This window comes from Bubalus bubalis, chromosome 1 (assembly GCF_019923935.1).
Source record: "Bubalus bubalis isolate 160015118507 breed Murrah chromosome 1, NDDB_SH_1, whole genome shotgun sequence".
NCBI lineage: Eukaryota > Metazoa > Chordata > Mammalia > Artiodactyla > Bovidae > Bubalus > Bubalus bubalis.
In genome coordinates, this window is record NC_059157.1 from 191115988 (window position 1) to 191135034 (window position 19047).

Below are 19047 nucleotides of genomic sequence, written 5' to 3' on the forward strand. Positions count from 1 at the left end.
AACTCCAATACTTTGGCCACCTGATGTGAAGAACTGACCCATTAGGAAAGTCCCTATGCTGGGAAAGATAGAAATCAGGAGGAGGAGAAGATGACAGAGGATGAGATGGTTGGATGGCATCACCGACTCGGTGGACATGAGTTTGAGTAAGCTCCGGGAGTTTGGTGATGGACGGGAAGCCTGGTGTGCTGCAGTCCATGGGGTCGCGAAGAGTCAGACATGACTGAGCAACTGAACTGAACTGAACTGACAGCCTTCCCCTTTATGTCTCTCCAATGGACCCACCCCTCCAACCCCTCCCTGTTTGTCACTCCTCATGTCCCTGCCCTGTCACACCCTCTCTTCCCCACCTAAGCTTTAACCCTGGCTTTGGGGGGGGGGTGCCGTATTTGCAGCCCTGATGAAGACAGGCTGTGTGGACTTTACTCCTTTTTCCAGTTTTGCAAGAATACAGCTTTTATTTCATGCTTAACCACCAAGTAGGTTTGTTACAGTGCTTTTTATTTAATGCAGTTACAAGCGACCAATTAGTTTATGATTTCCAAGTTTGTGTTCTTAAAAAAAGCATAACAGAAAAAGGATGGATAAGCTTAATGCTTAATCTGAATTTTCCTGGGAGTGATTCTTAATATTTGTAACTTGATTTTTTTCGAATTGGTGGCTACAAAAGCATAAAGGTCATAAAATTCCCTGGCTTCACCAACAGCTGGAAGCAGACCCTGTCTGCACAGACAGATCAAGAATGACCTTCACCGCACATCAGACACATCCATCATAACCTTCATTCTACAGACAGAACAGGAGGCGCAGGTGCTTGGGTACGGCCATCTCCAGGGGCAGAGCTGTGACCTGCCCTGAGCCCTCTGCTCCCCTGCCCCAAATCCCAGAGATCCAGCAAAGTGTGGTCCTGTTGGGAGAATCCCACTGAATGCAGAAGTCTGATTCTCAGTTCTTATTACAGTTATAATGTCAGCATTTGTCAGCTTATGAGACAGATTTTCCATTTAGAACTATTAGCTTAACTGCATACGCAAACATCACAGCTCACCTGTTGGAAAGGGCTCTAAATGTGACCATGCTCTTTGGTAGGTGGGACAGACTGTCAGGCCACCCAACCACACCAGGTTTCATTTGCTCCAGTGATGAGAAGATTTAATGACGGGCAATGTTTTCAAAGGATGGTGGACAAAGCTTTGTATTTTTAAATGTAGTGGCAGCATGTGGAACCCACAGTGCTCCAGTCCTTTTTGGTAGTCAATTTTTTTTTCTAGGTGAGGGGTCTCCACAGCTTGGACAGCTAGCACAGCACATGCTTTATGACTGAGAAATGACTCTCCTAAGTTATAGTTACCAAGAGTCCCTAGGTCCAGAAAGCTAACACTACACCTAGTAATGCAGAAGTAAGGCTGGGGGCACTAAAAATGGTCCTTGGAAAGAGGTTTCAATTGTTCCCTCACAAAGCAAATCAAGCTTCCTAATTAGCTACAACACGGAAAGCTCAGCTCCTACAGCCCTGCAAGCCCTGCCTCTGTTCCCCTGGTCAAACTTCGTCTCTGCTGCAGAAACAGCTCCGCTGCTTTCTTTTCCTTATTCGTGTTCGAAGAACTCATGGCAGGCAGTGGTAATCATGGCAACGAAAGCCATAAATTCCTGGAAGTCACATTCGCCGTCCCCATCACTGTCCAGTGTCTCCATGACTTTGTCCACAACCTCTTGCTCTTTGATTTCCTGAGAGAGATAAGACAGGTTGTCCAGCTTGCTTCTAAATGAACGTTAGGGCCACAAAGACATGATCAGAAGTTGGCTGGCTTTAATAATTTTGTATTAGAAGCAACCTAATGGCTTCCCTGGTGGCTCGGTGGTAAAGAATCCACCTGCAAACGCCGGAAACATGGGTTCGATCCCTGATCTAGGAGGATCCCACGTGCCTCAGAGCAACTCAGCCCCTGTACCACAACTACTGAGCCTGTGCTCTAGAGCCCAGGAACCACAGTGCCCACGTGCTGAGCCCACGTGCCCAACAGCTTGTACTCCACAACGGGAGAAGCCACGACAATGAGAAGCCCCTGCATGCGGCAACTAGAGAGTAGCCCTGTGAAGCAAAGAAGGCACAGCACAGCCAAAAAAAAAAAATTCCCAGAGCAAAAAGAAAAATAATAATAATAACTAATTTAGAAACAACCTAAGACATGAAATGCAAAATTCCAGAAAGGTTTTCTCCAGTGACCAGGAGGCTGTTGGTTGGCAGAGGTCTCTAGGGGTCTGAGCCTTCTCTTCCACTTTCCTTTAGGTGCAGTGGGATCTTGCTACTAAAAGACTGAATGGAACAGCCAGGATCTGAAAAACTGCAGGCTGTTTGTGTTAAAAAAAAAAAAAAAACAGAAAGGGAGAGTACAGTCTAGATTAGCCTGAGCACATTATATGCAAATGCCTTGAAAGCAAAAATGAACTTTTGGCTCCTATAAGTTTTTCATTGTTTCTGCATGTGGAAGACCCTATAGTGAAGACTTCCAGTGGATTTTCATGTTTTGAAAGTAGTTTCTGGCTGAAATAACTCTCGGGAACATGCCCTAAATTTATTAACTTTGTGTGTCTTTTGGCACTTGAGTTGCTTTCGAGGTGTCTGGGACTCTTCTTGACATTATGCCCAACATGGAGTCAAGTGAGTGGTGAGACAGAGGGACAGAGACAGTGCAGGAAAGATGCGCACACGAGCTGAAGAGGAGCGTAACACCGTCGACTCTTCTGAACACCCAGTCCTCAGGGCAGGAGCGCTTGGCCTGAAGAAGTTGAGTATAACGCACAATGGCTGCCTTAGACATAAAACATGTAAAAGACTGAGGTTCCCATGAGGGATTGGGTGGTACCTATAAGCATCCGCTAAAAGATTAATTTCAATTACAGGAAAGATTTGCCTCCAAACAGGAACTACTTCCTAAAAAGCAGGCCAAAGATGTTCATGATACCTTGATATACTTACCATGATTTACTTTTGTTTTATAAACTGTGTTTCCCACATGCTAAGCTTTTTCTATGTTTTAAATCAATAATTAATGACAGTAGCTACATTTGTTGAGCTGCACTTGATAAGCACTGTCTCTTGCAACAATTCTTTTCACAGAAGAATCCAGGACCTTCTGATTCTTAGGTGAGGTGGTGGGAAACAAGGTAAGTAAAAGTGTGAACAGGCAGTTACCACGCTGAGAACTTGGGTGCCTGAGAAAACCAGCTTCAAAATCAGACTAGGGGATGCCCCCTGAAGTCTGCAGGCCGATTCCTCTGATGGCGGCGCCATTTGCAGCCGTGGAGTGTTTGGGTGGGGAGATCCCTGCAGACTCGGGGCACAGAGCCTGGGGCTCGTCCTGCACCAAGGTCCAGCCTGCCCAGGAGGACAGCTCCCACCACCATGTGGGCTGGGCTCTCATGTCTTCCTGGGAATTAGCTCCTGGTCAGGCATGAGTGCACTGTATGGCCATTTCCTCTGGGTGCAAGCTCACTTCAGTAACTTTGGTTCTGGGCACCAAGGGAATATTAGGTACCAGGTGGACTGCAGTTCGTTGCCTTGAATACACAATATGGATACAGCAGAGATGACCTGTGGCTGAGCCAAGGGCAGTGAAGGTTGTGAGTGGGGAAGTGAGTCCTCAGTGGAGCATCTGGACACAGATCCACCAGAAGGGGAGCTGCCAGGGCAGTGGGCCTCATCAGATGTCCTCACGCAGCTTCCCGAGTTCCCGCCAGGGCACCTCACCCCACAGGGCCCCCTGCAAGGCCCCAGGGCCTCTCTTGTGACCATCTTGTGGCCTCTTGATGATGAGCCAGGTCCTGGGGCCTGCATCTCTCCCAGCATCGACTATGCTGAGAGCTCAGTAATACCTGGCATCTTCTCACTGTGGTGGATCTAAGCATGTAGAGAAAGCAGAAACAGTCCTCTTCCCAAGAACAAAAGCTTATTTTTAACAGTCTTCTTGCATGTTCAGTGTGTGATAAGTCATGGTATAGTTTCCATCCCACTTTGTCATTGTTATTGTTGTACGTGCTCAGTCGCTACAGTCGTGTCTGACTCTTTGCGACCCACGGACTATAGCCCACTAGGGTCCTCTGTTCATGGGATTCTCCAGGCAAGAATACTGGAGTGGGTTGCCGTGCCCTCCTCCAGGGGATCTTTCTGACCCTGGGACTGAACCTGCATCTACTGCATTGCAGGCAGATTCTTTACCACTAAGCCAATGGGGAAGCCACCCTACTGCTGTATATCTTTAGGTTTTCCCAAGAACCTGTACTCTTGTGTTTGAGACAGCAGTTTTTCCTTGATGCTCTTACTGTACACATAATGAAAATTGTGGGGCCTAAGCCAGCCTCTGTACTGAGGGCTCACTTGTGCAAACACATTTTTAGAAACAACAGAGGAGTCCTGACACCAACCTGGAGCCATGTTCAGGGCAGCTCAGAAGAGAATATAGACAGATGGTCTTACAAGCGGACAGAAGAGCAGGTTAATGTAGTTTTAAAAAGCAAGACTCACCTCTAAAAAATGGGAAAGTTCATTGTTGATGAGCTCCTTGAGTTCTGACTTCTTCAGCTTGTGCTTGTCACCTTCCCTCCCGGAATATTGATGGAAGACGTCAATGAGGGCCACCACAGCCTTCTCTAACTCAGACATCTGGGGCCCACAAAAAAAGATGCTTGTAGAACAGAGCAGTTGTTACCTACACCGACCTTACCATCGGGGTCAACTGGCTTTGGCTCACCTCCCCTTTTGAGCTTAGAGGGTGTGGCTTTTCATCACCCCTTGAACCCGCTCCCCGCCAACCCTCCCTTCTCTGTCTTCTGTTCCCAAGCCCTCTGGCTTCTGGTTGCATTTGGGGAAAACTTCAACCAAAATACAGAGGAAGAGCAGTGAGGGGGATTGAGTCCTCCCCCATCCCTAGGAGACTCCCCACCCTGTCCTGGCAGGACTGCAAGATGAGGTGACGGTGCAGGGGAGCAAGGTTTTGAATTAATTACGGTGAACAGGAGCCAAATAAGGATACAGAAGTCAATAATATTCCTATGTTCTGTCAATAAGCAGTTAGAAAATGTAGCAGAAAAGTCCTGTTTTACAGCAGCACACACATATTTCTAAGCATAAGTTTAGCAACAAAAGTGTAGGTCCTTCCAAAAGCTACTGAGGTCGTAAAATGTAGGAAATTTCTTTCAAATGGATATATAAATTTAACTCATTTTTAACAAAAATGTTTCTGACTTTTGGTGGGGGGCAGTGAAGAACATGACCAAATAACAGCTAGAAAATTCAACTGAAAAAATAAATATGGTAGAATTGCCACAATTTTTTTGAAAAAGAAGATCAAGGAAAGGGACCTTGAATTTGAAGGTATTATACAATCATCTGATGAAGTTATTGTAGGGGAGCAAGACTTGCCACCCCAAAATATCTCTTTGGGATGCAGATTATTTTCATCTGAAAACAATCAAGGCCCCCAGGACTCAGGAAGAAATTCCCCATAGCTGCCTGAATCAGAATTTAGATGGAGGGCCTATTACAGGAGTTGAGCAACCACCAGAGAGAGAGGTCAGCAAGGAAAGTGGGCCAGGGGCAAGGGAGGGCGGGGGGAAACGCTAGGAGACCTGAGTCACTCTGTGTCCCATCACCTCTGCTGGCACAGCAAACCCTGGTTCACCATCTCTGTGTGAACTGCTTCCTCCCCTCTGAAGCCCCAACCACTGCTCTCAACATCTTCCGCATTTTGGTGAGTGACAGTTTTCCTGGGTCTCTCCCATGTATATATGTTTTTAAACTTTGATATGAATTTCTCCTGTTTACCTGTCTCATGTTTATTTAATTCTTAGACCAGCAAGAAGAATTTAGAAGGGTAGAGGAAAATGTCTTCCTTCCCAATACCAGCTCTGATGCCAGAACAAATGTGGGCAGAGGCTGGACCACCTCCAGGCACTTTGTATTCTTGGTGCGCTGCCTCCAATGACAGAATGGCGTCTTTGCTCTGCATTTATCAAGGTAGGAAGCTTTTGTCTCCCCCACAACATGTACCTTATACCACACAGTCTGCAAGCCAAGCAAACAGCTGTTCAACCCTGGGAAACAGGCAGTATACAAAGGACCGCTTGTCAACTGTTTCACAAAACGGCCGGACGCTCAGCCAGAGAAATTTGCCAGCTTTTGGCCTTGAGTTCTAATCATTAAAGAATCTTTGCAGTGTCATAGTTAAAAATAAAGAATTATGTCTCATTTTTGAAAAACCATTGCTGTATTGAATATCATTTATATTTTTAAAAATACATTGGAATATAAGATTTAAATTCTTATTTATTTCTGACTTTCAAAGGAAAAGGATTGAAGATTTTTGCCTTGGCCTGATCTTTGCTGCTGCTGCTAATTGCTTCAGTTGTGTCCGACTCTGTGCTACCCCACAGACGGCAGCCCACCAGGCTCCCCCGTCCCTGGGATTCTCCAGGCAAGAACATTGGAGTGGGTTGCCATTTCCTTCTCCAATGCAGGAAAGTGAAAAGTGAAAGTGAAGTCGTTCAGTCGTGTCCGACTTTCCAGATCCCATGGACTGCAGCCTACCAGGCTCCTCCGTCCATGGGAGTTTCCAGGCAAGAGTACTGGAGTGGGGTGTCATTGCCTTCTCCGATCTTTGTTAAACTTACCTATTAATAATCAGTATACTTTGTTTTGCTCTAAAGTCCCTAAAAATATCACATGTAGACAGAACAATTCAGGTGTATTAAATCTTTAACATTTCATACTTTCTTATCCTTGAAACTCGAGTTCTTAATTATTAATTTTTTAAAAAAGAAAACAAAAAACTTAAACTTTTGCATAGTCCTTATGCTTCTCAAGCTTCATGATGACTGGAAAAGATGAGGCTAAAATATTTGTTGTGTGAAGTATGACTAGTGGGATTTTTTAAAAGGAAAGGCATAAAATATATATCCCATATGTGAAAATGCCATAAAATGCGATTTTCTTCATTAAAAACACTACAAATTAATTTTTACAAGTTTTTCCTGTTAAAGTCTTCCCAATTGATGGTTAAAAATTGTTGTTTAAGAGAACTGGAAATCAAATATCCAGTTCTCCTTTCGCTGCATTCCGTGAATATTCTACATTAATCTTTCATTTCGAAAACAGGAGAACTGCTGGGCGTTAGCTCCTCAGAAGGTCACATCACAGGAGATGCGGGAATCCCTCTAGGCAAGAGCCCTACCTCCCCAAGAAACCTGAGGATGGTTAAACCTACCACAGACTTCAATTTCTTTGGCTCGGTTGTAATTTAATTGCAAAGACTTCCTCACTCGCCCTGACCTGGGGGAAGGCGTCCGAAGACGCCGGCTCCGAGCTCAGGGCGTCGTCCCCTCTCCGCGGAGGACGCAAACCCTCTCTTCAAAGAATTAAGCAAGAGGCCGACTTGCAGCAACACCCGAGCCGAAGACCCGACGTTTCCCCGACTGTAGTGATGAATCACCGGGAGAACGTGATTCATCTGTAGGATGAATCTCGCTGCCTGGAGTTGAGGTAGCCGTGTCCGCTAGGCAGGAGGAGAGTCGTACTTTTGAGATGCTGCCAGAATCCTAGGGACAGAGGAGCCTGGCAGGCTATACGGTCCATGGGGTTGCAACAGTCGGACACAGCTTAGCGACTAAACCACCACCCTAAAGGGGTTTTTAAATTACGACCCAGTTCCCAAGCCCACCCTCCGGGTCCTGCCCCCCAAACACCAGAGCAGGTTCCCCTGAGTGTCCTCACGTCAGTGGTCCTTGGCTGTCGCTCCGATCACCTCTGGCTTCGGCGTCCTGAATGCCAGGATTAGGGCAGAAACAGCCTCTTATCCTTTCGCGGTGGGCGTGACCGGCACCCCGAGAGCCCGGCAACCAATGGGAGCCGTGGGCGGGGCGCTGGCGGGGCGGGGGCGGGGCCTGCGTCTCCCTCTCCTGGCTCTGCAGCCCGCGGGGGCTGGACACACAGGGCAGCATTGACGGCGCCACCCGGGACTCGCTCGGGAGCCAGGCCTGCACTCGGGCCAAGGAAGAAAAAGGCCTGTAGGGCAGAAAGTGGGGAGTCAGCTGTTTGTACTGGTTTTAAATTTATACGTGAATATTGATATTCCTCTAAAGGCAAGGACGGTGGTGGGTAGAGGAGTGGGACTAGTGATTGATTCCGACAAAGCAAATGTGCAGACAATAGCAGGATGAATGCGGGAATTCAGGGCCCGAATGCACCTGCTCTGGCCCCACCCGCGAGTGGGACACCCGTGGACATCAGTACCTCGAGTTTAGTCACTGAACCCAGCGTCTGCAGGCCCTGAAACGTGGGCCGGATGGTTTAATACTACCGAGGGCACATGCTAGGCGACCCTGAAGGATTCCTCATCCCTCCGGGGTGAGCTGCAATAGGCTGTCAGAGCTGGACAGTGCCCCAGGCACGTCTGTCCAAGTGCTCTGATTTAAGGGCTGTGCCGGCAGGGGTGGGGCCCTCACCGAGGCCTCACAAGCGGCCAAGGAAGGCTGAGTACGAACTCCACACTGCGGTCCTCTTAACAGCCTCTCTTTAGACACATTATACACAGATTCTCTTTCCTTTTCTCCTTTGCCTTTCATTTCTCTTCTTTCCTCAACTATTTGTAAGTCCTCCTCAACCATTTTGCCTTTTTGCATTCCTTTTTCTTGGGGATGGTTTTGATCACTGCATCCTGTACAATGTTAGGAACTTTCAGAGTTCTTCAGGCACTCTGTCTATCAGATCTAATCCTTTCAATCTATTTGTCACTTCCACTGTGTAATCATAAGGGAATTGATTTAGGTCATGCCTGAATGGTCTAGTGGTTTTTCCTACTTTCTTCAACTTAAGCCTGAATTTTGCAACAAGGAGTTCATGATCTGAGCCACAGTCAGCTCCGGGTGTTGTTTTTGCTGACTGTATAGAGCTTCTCCATCTTCAGCTGCAAAGAATATAATCAACCTGATTTCGGTATTGACCATCTGGTGATGTCCATGTGTAGAGTTGTCTCTTGTGTTGTTGGAAGAGGGTGTTTGCTATGTTCAGTGTGTTCTCTTGGCAGAACTCTGTTAGACTTTGCCCTGCTTCATTTTGTACTCAAAGCCCAAACTTGCCTGTCACTCCAGGTAGGCCTGTTACTGACTTCCTACTTTTGCATTCCACCCCTATGATGAAAAGGACATCTTTTTCTGGTGGTAGTTCCAGAAGGTCTTGTATGTCATCATAGAACCATTCAGCTTCTTCAGCTTTAGTAGTTGGGGCATAGACTTGGATTACTGTGACATTGTATGGCTTGCTTTGGAAATGAACCGAGATCACTGTCATTTTTGAGATTGCATTTAAGTATTGCATTTCGAACTTTGTTGACTATGAAGGCTATTGCATTTCTTCTAAGGGATTCTTGCCCACGGTAGTAGATATAAAGGTCATCTGAATTAAATTCACCCATTCCTGTCCATTTTAGTTCACTGATTCCTAAAATGTTAATGTTCACTCTTGCCATCTCCTGTTTGACCACTTACAGTTTACCTTGATTCATGGACCTAACATTCCAGGTTCCTATGCAACATTGCTCTTTATAGCATCGGACTTTATTTCCATCCCGTCACACCCACAACTGGGCATTGTTTTTGTTTTGGCTCCATCTCTTCTTCTTCTTTTTTTTTTTGGAGTTATTTCTCCACACTTCTCCAGTAGCATATTGGGCACCTACCGACCTGGGGAGTTTATCTTTCAGTGTCCTATCCTTTTGCCTTTTCATACTTCTCATGGGTTCTCAAGGCAAGAATACTGAAGTGGTTTGTCATTCCTTCCTCCAGTGGACCACGTTTTGAAGGGTTGGAGATCAGGCTAATCACCAATGGCCCATGATTTAATCCATCGATGCTGCCGTAATAGAACCTCCATAAACATCCCCAAGGGAAGGAGTTTGGAGAGCTTCTGGGCTAGAGAGCATGTAAAGATGGGGAGGGTGACTCCCAGAGAGCAGGAAGCTTCTCACGCCCCTGCACCCGCCCTCTGCACCTCCTCCATCTGGCTCTTCCCCAGTTGCATCCTTTTACAACAGGCTGGTAACCTATCCCTGAATTCCGTGAGCTGCTCTAGCAAATCACTGAACCAGAGGAGGGTGCATGGGACCCCCAGTTTATAGGTGTCCACAGCTGGGGTCTTACAGTGACTGCTGAAGTGGGGCAACCTTGTGAGTGGATGGTGTCAGAAGGGAGTCAGATCACAGGACACCCAGCTGGCATAAACCATACATTTGGTGTCAGAGTGCTTTCTGTTGGTAGAAAATAAACAGCTCACAGCACATCACTAGGAGGTCTATGCACTCAAAACTTCACTCTTGATTTCTGGCATCAGTGCTTTTTCCCCCTCCATTTTGTCTCTTCTACCAAGTTTATTCTTTGCTTATAGCATCTTTAAATTTTTTTTAATTTTGAAATCACTTTATTTTTCAGGTAGCCATTTATTTTTTATTTTATATTGGAGCACGGTTATATAACAATGTTGTGTTGAAATCACTTTAGACTAACAACAGTATAGTAAAAAATTAATAAATCCTTTTATTTTTCTTGTTATCAGTCTGGTTCTAATCAGGAGACAGAAACCACACAGTAATTCAAACAGGACAAGTTTAACACAAAGAATTATGCACCTACAATAGGATCGTAACTGTGTAGAGGAATCTAAAGAGCTTCAGGGGGAGGGGGCCGGTGTGAACGCAGCATCTGGCATGTGCGTGTCAGAGAAGCAGGTGAAATGACCTCCACGCCAGGCCAGGCTGCCGGCCACATCCTGGAGCCGAGCACCAGCAGATGCTGTGAAGGATGGAGAAGCAGGAGAGGACAGACAAACATGCTCCCCCAGGAGCAGGAGAGAAGGCCCCCCTCCAAAGTGCAAGCCCAGGCTCACCATGGGGTGACCTGATTAGTGGCCACTGAAGGCAGCAGCATTAAGGGGCCAGAATCCACATCAGGCACAGGCGCCCTGCCTGGCACTCTGCATCCATCAACAGCATTCTACACACATCCGGACTCCCCTGCAGCAGCTAAAGAAGCTGAGAAGACACAGCTCCCTTTGTTACAGTGAACTAGTTCTTTCCCCAGCAAGAAGACGCATAGCCCTACAGTTACTGTGTCCATTGCTGGCTCACTTATGGTTCCGCAGAAAATTCAGTTACCTAAAGATTAAATTGAAATGCTAACTTCCAACAACTTGTTTATAAAACAGGGAAGTAGAGAAAAGAAAAATGATTAGGAGACAGACACAACATGTAACAAGCAAAAACAGCTATGCATGCTCTAGCCTTCATCTCTGTGTGACCAGCCCTGAGGTCCTGGTAGACACCCCTGACCATCCATTCCAAATCTCCCCTGCCCTCAGCAAGAACCTGCTCCAGATTCCTTATTGGATAGAGTGAGCCAGACCTTCATCCCTGAGGGGCTGGAGTCCTCAGTATTCCTGCTTTATTTAATTATAATAATTCAGCTTCGGTTGCTCTGTGTTTTCATTAACCATTACTACTGGTTGTGGAAGTACTAAGAGAAGCCCCAGAATGCCCAGGTTCCAAAGTCCTCCCTGCTGCCCTCACATAGCAGTAACACAAACCTCCTCCCTCTCCCCAGTAATTGGGATCAATCATTCAAGCCAATAGATGAACTGTTTTTTCTTCTTGCTTGTTGGTTCAAAGGCATGAGGAGCCCAAAGTGGCCAGTGGCAATCCTGGCTTCCAGTTCAGTGGGACCATTGCACTGCACCCTGGTGGAAACCTCCCCTCTGGACAGTAAGATTTCCAAATGATCTCAAAGCTGCCAAGACAAGAAAAAAATTCTGCCAGGAGGGTATGAAGTGTACCAGTGAGAGCACCACTCATCCTTCTAATCTCAGTTCCCAGACTCATGCATTCTGGCTCTGGGGACACAGCATCATAGAACAGTTCTTAACTCAAAGTACAGATCATATCCTGCCTTACAGAACCCATCCTTTCAGGATGTTGCCTTCCACCTGGGATCATAATCAACTCTTCAAGAAGTGATTCCAACTTTCAACCAGGTCAGCCACTTCTGAGTTACAAGATGTGTGATAAGATTGCTCTTCCTTTGCTGGGACTCGTGTCCTTGGCTGGGATGCAGAGCCATTGTAGTGGATAAACTCTGTGAGGTCATGGATGTTGGACCTCCTGCTGCAGCAGTGCAAGCAGGGAAGTAAAATCCGTATCCAGAGTGTATGTTCATTCCAGTGAGGACAGATTTCCACCCTGTCTATGATGGCAGAGGTCCAGTGTAAGCCACCTGCCACCAGGGGTATGGCTGGTCACCTCGGACTCAGCATTAGTCTTGGCTGCCGGTAGACAAGGCATTCTACGGCAACAGTGGGGAGGGGAGCAAATGTTGCTGAGCCCTGCCCAGCCCTACCTCTGCCACGTGGCCACTGTATTTGTGGATACATCAAGTGAGCCCTGGAGCAGCTGCAGTAAGAGCTGGCTGATGTCCACGAGGCAATCCATCTCCACCTGCTTATTAGGAGCCTCTTCTGCAGGGCATGCCCAGAGTTGGGGGAGGGGTTCCCCGGAACACGAACATGTTCACAGACTGCTCTTTCAGAGAGGTCCATCCAAACACCTCTTCCAGGGCCTTCTTGTGACCAGTTTTAAATCCTGTTCCTTCCAAGTTGCTGAACAACCAAATCATTAGCAGCCGCCCATGGGTTAATACAGATTCCTACTCTAGCCACGCCTCTACAGACAGTGGACAACCAACCAAACTGCCGCAGTTCTGTCCTGAGAGGACTTTCCTTCACCATGTCTCAAGGCTGACCCTTGAGTGGAGCTGCAGTTAGCTGCCTAACCTTAACCCTAACCTAACCCAAACTGCTGCTACTGGTCCTCGGAAACTGGCTGGAATGAAAAGGCATTAGAGAATCCACAGCTGCGCTCCCAAGTGCCGGGGTCATGTCGACTTTCTCTGGTGCAGACGCCTCACCAGTCACAGCAGCTGCAGGTGAAGCCACAGGTGGCTGTGTTTGCGAGAGTCCACAGCCAGCCCCGCAGACCAAAGTGGCAAGTTAAGTGGGTTTGTGATCAGTATCCGCCCTGCCCCTGCCACCTCCCCCCCACCGCTATGTCAGCCCTTTGCTGGCGGCATTAGTCTCCGGGGTGATGCACAGCTTCAGGTTCACTGCCGAGATAAGAAGGGGAAGCTGTCCTGGAAGTATGGCCCACAGACAGCGTGCGCCCTGAGCCTTGGGCTTGAGTCGACTGGCCTGGTCCACAGCCTGGCCTCACACCCCATGAGGTGGACCTGAGCCACGGGCTTTGGCCCTACTTCCCAGTTGCCCCACAGGCAGAGCGGGCCTGCTTGGGAAGCACAGAACTTGCTCGCCTCTGAGGAAGGAGCCGCTGTGCACTGCGGGCTTCAAGCAAATGCAAGGCACCAGCCCTGAGGGCCTCAGCCCCATCCCAGAGTCACAACCTGGACTCTGAGTTCGTCCTTCATTGTACACAAGAAAAGCTTCAGGCTGCTCCTGCAGAGGTAAAAAGCTAGTTTGGGATTCTCTCATCTAACTTCTGGATGCCAGAGCGTTGGGCCTGCCCTCTTGGCACAAACATTAGCTTCCTGGGACAGCCCAGTGCAGGCTGTGCCCCTACCCCACTCTAGGGCCCACAGGCGGAGAGGAGCTTCCCATCGGAAAGAGATGGGCTTTCAGGTGCTGTGAGTCCACAGGGTGACATCCTCAGTTATGAGCTCTGAGCTGATGCTGAGTCTTGGGGCCACAAACTGGCACTGGGGCCAGCAGTCAAAGGAGAACCCTGGAAGTAAGAGGGAGTTTCAGCCCATTCAGGGGAGCCAGGTGGTGCACAGAGCTCCCTGGAGCTGTTTCTTAGCTCCTGAATGTACTGCCGAGACAGACACACTCGGCCCCCGCTGAATCCCCTCTCTGGCTACCTTACCTGTGGCCTGAGAGCCACTGTGATAGGGAGCTCACGAAAGTCTCCAGAACAAGACAACTGTGTCCACAGACATCCGTGTGTGGAGCCCTCCATCGCCACTGTGACCCAGAGTCAGTACAGGGCCTGATTCTGGTTCAGACACCGGTCCTTGGATGGTGCTGTTGTTCAGTTGCACAGTCTTGTCCGTCTCTTGGCAACCCCATGGACTGCAGCATGCCAGGCTTCCCTGTCCTTTACCATCTCCCAGAGTTTGCAGAAATTCATGTCCATTGAGTTGGTGATGCCATCCAACCACCTCATCCTCTGTCATCCCCTTCTCACCTGCCTTCAATCTTTCTGAGCATCTGGGTCTTTTCCACTGAGTTGGCTCCCTGCATCAGATGGTCAAAGTCCTGGAGATTCAGCTTCAGCATCAGCCCTTCCAATAACTATTTCCTTTTGGACTGGTTGGTTTGATCTCCTTGCTGTCCAAGGGGCTCTCAAGAGTCTTCAACACCATAATTCAAAAGCATCAATTCTTCAGCACTCAGCCATTTTTATGGTCAAACTCTCACATTCATACATACATGACTACTGGAAAAACAATAGCTTTGACTACACAGACCTTTGTTGGCAAAGCAATGTCTCTGCTTTTAAATATGCTATCAAAGGTTAGTCACAGCTTTTCTTCCAAGGAACAAGCGTCTTTTAAATTCATGGCTGCACTCATCATCTTTAGTGACTTGGAGCCCAAGAAAATAAAGTCTCTCACTGTTTCCATTATTTCCCTGGCTATTTGCCATGAAGAAATGGGACCAGATGCCATGAATTTTGCTTTTGAATGTTGAGATTTAAGTCAGCTTTTTCACTCTCCTCTTTCACTTTCATCAAGAGACTCCTCAGTTCCTCTTTGCTTTCTGCCATAAGGGTGGTGTCATCTGCATATCTGAGGTTATTGATATTTCTCCCAGCAATCTTGATTCCAGCTTGTGCTTCATCCAGCCCAATATTTCACATCATGTACTCTGCATGTAAGTTAAATAAGCAGGGTGACAATATACTGCCTTGACAAACTCCTTTCCCAATTTGGAAGCAATCCAGTTCCATGTCTGGTTCTAACTGTTGCTTCTTGACCTGCATACAAATGTCTCAAGAGGCTAGTAAGATGGTCTGGTATTCCCATCTCTTGAGGAATTTTCCATAGTTTGTTGTGGTCCACACACTCAAAGGCTTTGGCATAGGAAATAAAGCAGAAGGAGATGTTTTTCTGGAACTCTCTTGCTTTTTCAATGATCCAACAGATGTTGGCAATTTGATCTCTGGTTCCTCTGCCTTTTCTAAATCCAGCTAGAACATCTGTTGAAGCCTTGCTTGGAGAATTTTGAGCATTACTTTGCCAGTGTGTGAGATGAGTGCAATTGTGGGATGGAATGAAAATTTGGGCATTGCCTTTCTTTGGGATTGGAATGAAAACTGACCTTTTCCAGTCCTGTGGCCATTGCTGAGTTTTCCAAATTTGCTCGCATATTGAGTGTAGCACTTTCACAACATCATCTTTTAGGATTTGAAATCGCTCAGCTGGAATTCCATCACCTCCACTAGCTTTTTTCATAGTGATGCTTCCAAAGGCCCACTTGACTTTGCATTCCAGGATGTCTGGCTCTAGGTGAGTGATCACACTATCCTGGTTTTCTGGGTCATTATCTTTTTTGTATAGTTCTTGCATGTATTCTTGTCACTTCTTCTTAATATCTTCTGTTTCTGTAATGTCCATACCATTTCTGTCCTTTATTGTGCCCATCTTTGCATGAAATATTTCCTTGGTATCTATAATTTTCTTCAAGAGATTTTTAGTCTTTCCCACTCTATTGTTTTCTTCTATTTCTTTACATTGATAACTGAGGAAGGCTTTCTTATCTCTCCTTGCTATTCTGCATTCAGATGGATGTATCTTTCCTTTTCTCCTTTGCCTGGAGAAAGGAATGGCAAACCACTTCAGTATTCTTGCTTTGAGAACCTCATGAACAGTATGAAAAGGCAAAAAGATAGGACACTGAAAGATAAACTCCCCAGGTCGGTAGGTGCCCAATTTGCTGCTGGAGAAGTGTGGAGAAATAACTCCAAAAAAAAAAAAAAAAATGAAGAGATGGAGCCAAAGCAAAAACAACACCCAGTTGTGGGTGTGACTGGTGATGGAAATAAAGTCTGATGCTGTAAAGAGCAATGTTGCATAGGAGCCTGGAATGTTAGGTCCATGAATCAAGGTAAACTGTAAGTGGTCAAACAGGAGATGGCAAGAGTGAACATTAACATTTTAGAAATCAGTGAACTAAAATGGACAGGAATGGGTGAATTTAATTCAGGTGACCTTTATATCTACTACCGTGGGCAAGAATCCCTTAGAAGAAATGCAATAGCCCTCATAGTCAACAAAGTCCAAAATGCAGTACTTGGATGCAGTCTCAGAAATGACAGAGTGATCTTGGTTCGTTTCCAAAGCAAGCCAGTCAGTGTCACAGTGATCCAAGTCTATGCCCCAACCACTAATGCCAAAGAAGCTGAAGTATTCTATGAAGACTTACAAGACCTTCTAGAACTAACACCAAAAAAAGTTGTCCTTTTCATCATAGGGGACTGGAATGCAAAATTAGGAAATCAAGAGATACCTAGAGTAACAGTCAAGTTTGGGTTTTGAGTACAAAATGAAGCAGGGCAAAGTTTAACAGAGTTTTGCCAAGAGAACACAGTAGTCATAGCAAACACCCTCTTCCAACAATACAAGAAACAACTCTACATGTGAACATCACCAGATGGTCAATACCAAAATCAGATTGATTATATTCTTTGCAGCCAAAGATGGAGAAGCTCTATACAGTCAGCAAAAACAAGACCTGGAGTTGACTGTGGCTCAGATCTTGAACTCCTTATTGCAAAATCCAGGCTTGAATTGAAGAAAGTAGGGAAAACCACTAGACCATTCAGGTATGACCTAAATCAAATCCCTTATGATTGATTATACAGTGGAAGTGACAAATTGATTGAAAGGATTGGATCTGATAGAGTGCCTGAAGAGCTATGGACAGAAGTTTGTGACATTGTATAGGAGGCAGTGATCAAGATCATCCCCAAGAAAAAGAAATGCAAAAAGGCAAAATGGTTGTCTGAGAAGGCCTTTCAAATAGCTGAAGAAATAAGAGAAGCTAAAAACAAATGAGAAAAGGAAGGATATACCCATCTGAATGTAGAGTTCCAAAGAATAGCAAGGAAGGATAAGAAAGCCTTCCTAAGTGATCAGTGCAAGGAAATAGAGGAAAACAACAGAATGAGAAAGACTAGAGATCTCTTCAAGAAAATTATAGATCCCAAGGGAACATTTCATGCAAAGATGGGGACAATAAAGGACAGAAATGATATGGACCTAACAGAAGCAGAAGATATTAAGAATGGGTGGCAAGAATACATGGAAGAACTATACAGAAAGGATCTTAATGACCCAGAAAATCACAATACTGTGATCACTCACCTAGAGCCAGATATTCTGGAGTCTGAAGTCAAGTGGACCTTAGGAAGCATCACTATGAAGAAAGCTAGTAGAGGTGATGGAATTCCAGCTGAGCTATTTTAAATCCTAAAAGATGATGCTGTGAAAGTGCTACACTCAATATGCCAGCAAATTTGGAAAACTCAGCAACGGCCACAGGACTGGAAAAGGTCAATTTTCTTTCCAATCCCAAAGAAAGGCAATGCCAAAGAATGTTCTAACTACTGCACAATTACACTTATCTCACATGCTAACAAAGTAATGCTCAAAATTCTCCAAGCTAGGCTTCAACAAAACATGAACTGAGAACTTCCAGATGTTGAAGCTGGATTTAGAAAAAGCTGAGGAACCAGAGATCAAATTGCCAACATCCATTGGATCATAGAAAAAGCAAGAGAATTGCAGAAAACATCTCCTTCTGCTTAATTGACTATTCCAAAGCCATTGACTGTGTAGATCACAATAAACTGTGAAGAATTCTTCAAGAGATGGGAATACCAGACCATCTTACTAGCCTCCTGAGAAATCTGTATACAGGTCAAGAAGCAACAGTTAGAACTGGACTGCTTCCAAATTGGAAAAGGAGTTTGTTAAGGCTATATTGTCACCCTGCTTATTTAACTTCTATACAGAGTACATCATGTGAAATGCTGGGCTGAATGAAGCACAAGCTGGAATCAAGATTGCCAGGAGAAATATCAATAACCTCAGATATGCAGATGACACCACCCTTATGGCAGAAAGCAAAGAGGAACTGAAGGGTCTCTTGATGAAAGTGAAAGAGGAGAGTGAAAATGTTGGCTTAAAACTAAGCATTCAGAAAATGAAGATCATGGCATCCAGTCCCATCTCTTCATGGCCAATAGATGGGGAAACAGCAGAAATAGCAATAGACTGCCTTTTCTTGGGCTCCAAAATCACTGCAGATAGTGACTGCAGCCATGAAATTAAAAGACGCTTGCTCCTTGAAAGAAAAGCTATGACAAACATAGACAGCATATTAAAAAGCAGAGACATTATTCCTTTGCCAACAAAGGTCTGTCTAGTCAAAGCTATGGTTTTTTCAATAGTCATATGTATGGATGGATGTGAGAATTGAACCATAAAGAAAGTGAATGCCGAAGAATTGATGCTTTTGAACTGTGGTGTTGGAGAAGACTCTTAAGAGTCCCTTGAACTGCAAAGAGATAAAACCAGTCAATCCTAAAGGAAATCAGTCCTGAATATTCATTGGAATATTGAGGCTGAAGCTCCAAAACTTTGGCCACCTGATGCGAAGAACTGACTCATTGGAAAAGACCCTGATGCTGGGAAAGATTGAAGGCAGGAGGAGAAGGGGACGACAGAGGATGAGATGGTTAGATGGCATCACTGACTCAATGGACATGAGTTTCAGCAAGCCCTGGGAGTTGGTGATCAACAGGGAAGGCTGGTGTGCTGCAGTCCATGGGGTCACAAAGAGCTGGGTACGATTGAACAACTGAACTAACTGTCCAGCCCTTCTCCCCTCTGTGAAGTTTGGAGTGGGGCTTACATTCCAACCTCCAGTCTCAGTGG

The 19047-nt window shown here is 46.0% G+C and overlaps 1 protein-coding gene across 1 annotated transcript; it reads right to left on the minus strand.

Annotated features, from left to right (window-relative positions):
• Positions 1-480: 480 nt before the first annotated feature.
• On the minus strand, positions 481-7916 carry S100B (S100 calcium binding protein B). The gene is made up of 3 exons (XM_006047033.3): positions 7769-7916; positions 4526-4663; positions 481-1728 (listed from the first exon to the last, which is right to left on the minus strand). Exons 2-3 carry the CDS (start codon positions 4661-4663, stop codon positions 1588-1590), a joined length of 279 nt encoding a protein of 92 aa, XP_006047095.1. The 5' UTR covers positions 7769-7916; the 3' UTR covers positions 481-1587.
• Positions 7917-19047: the final 11131 nt, after the last annotated feature.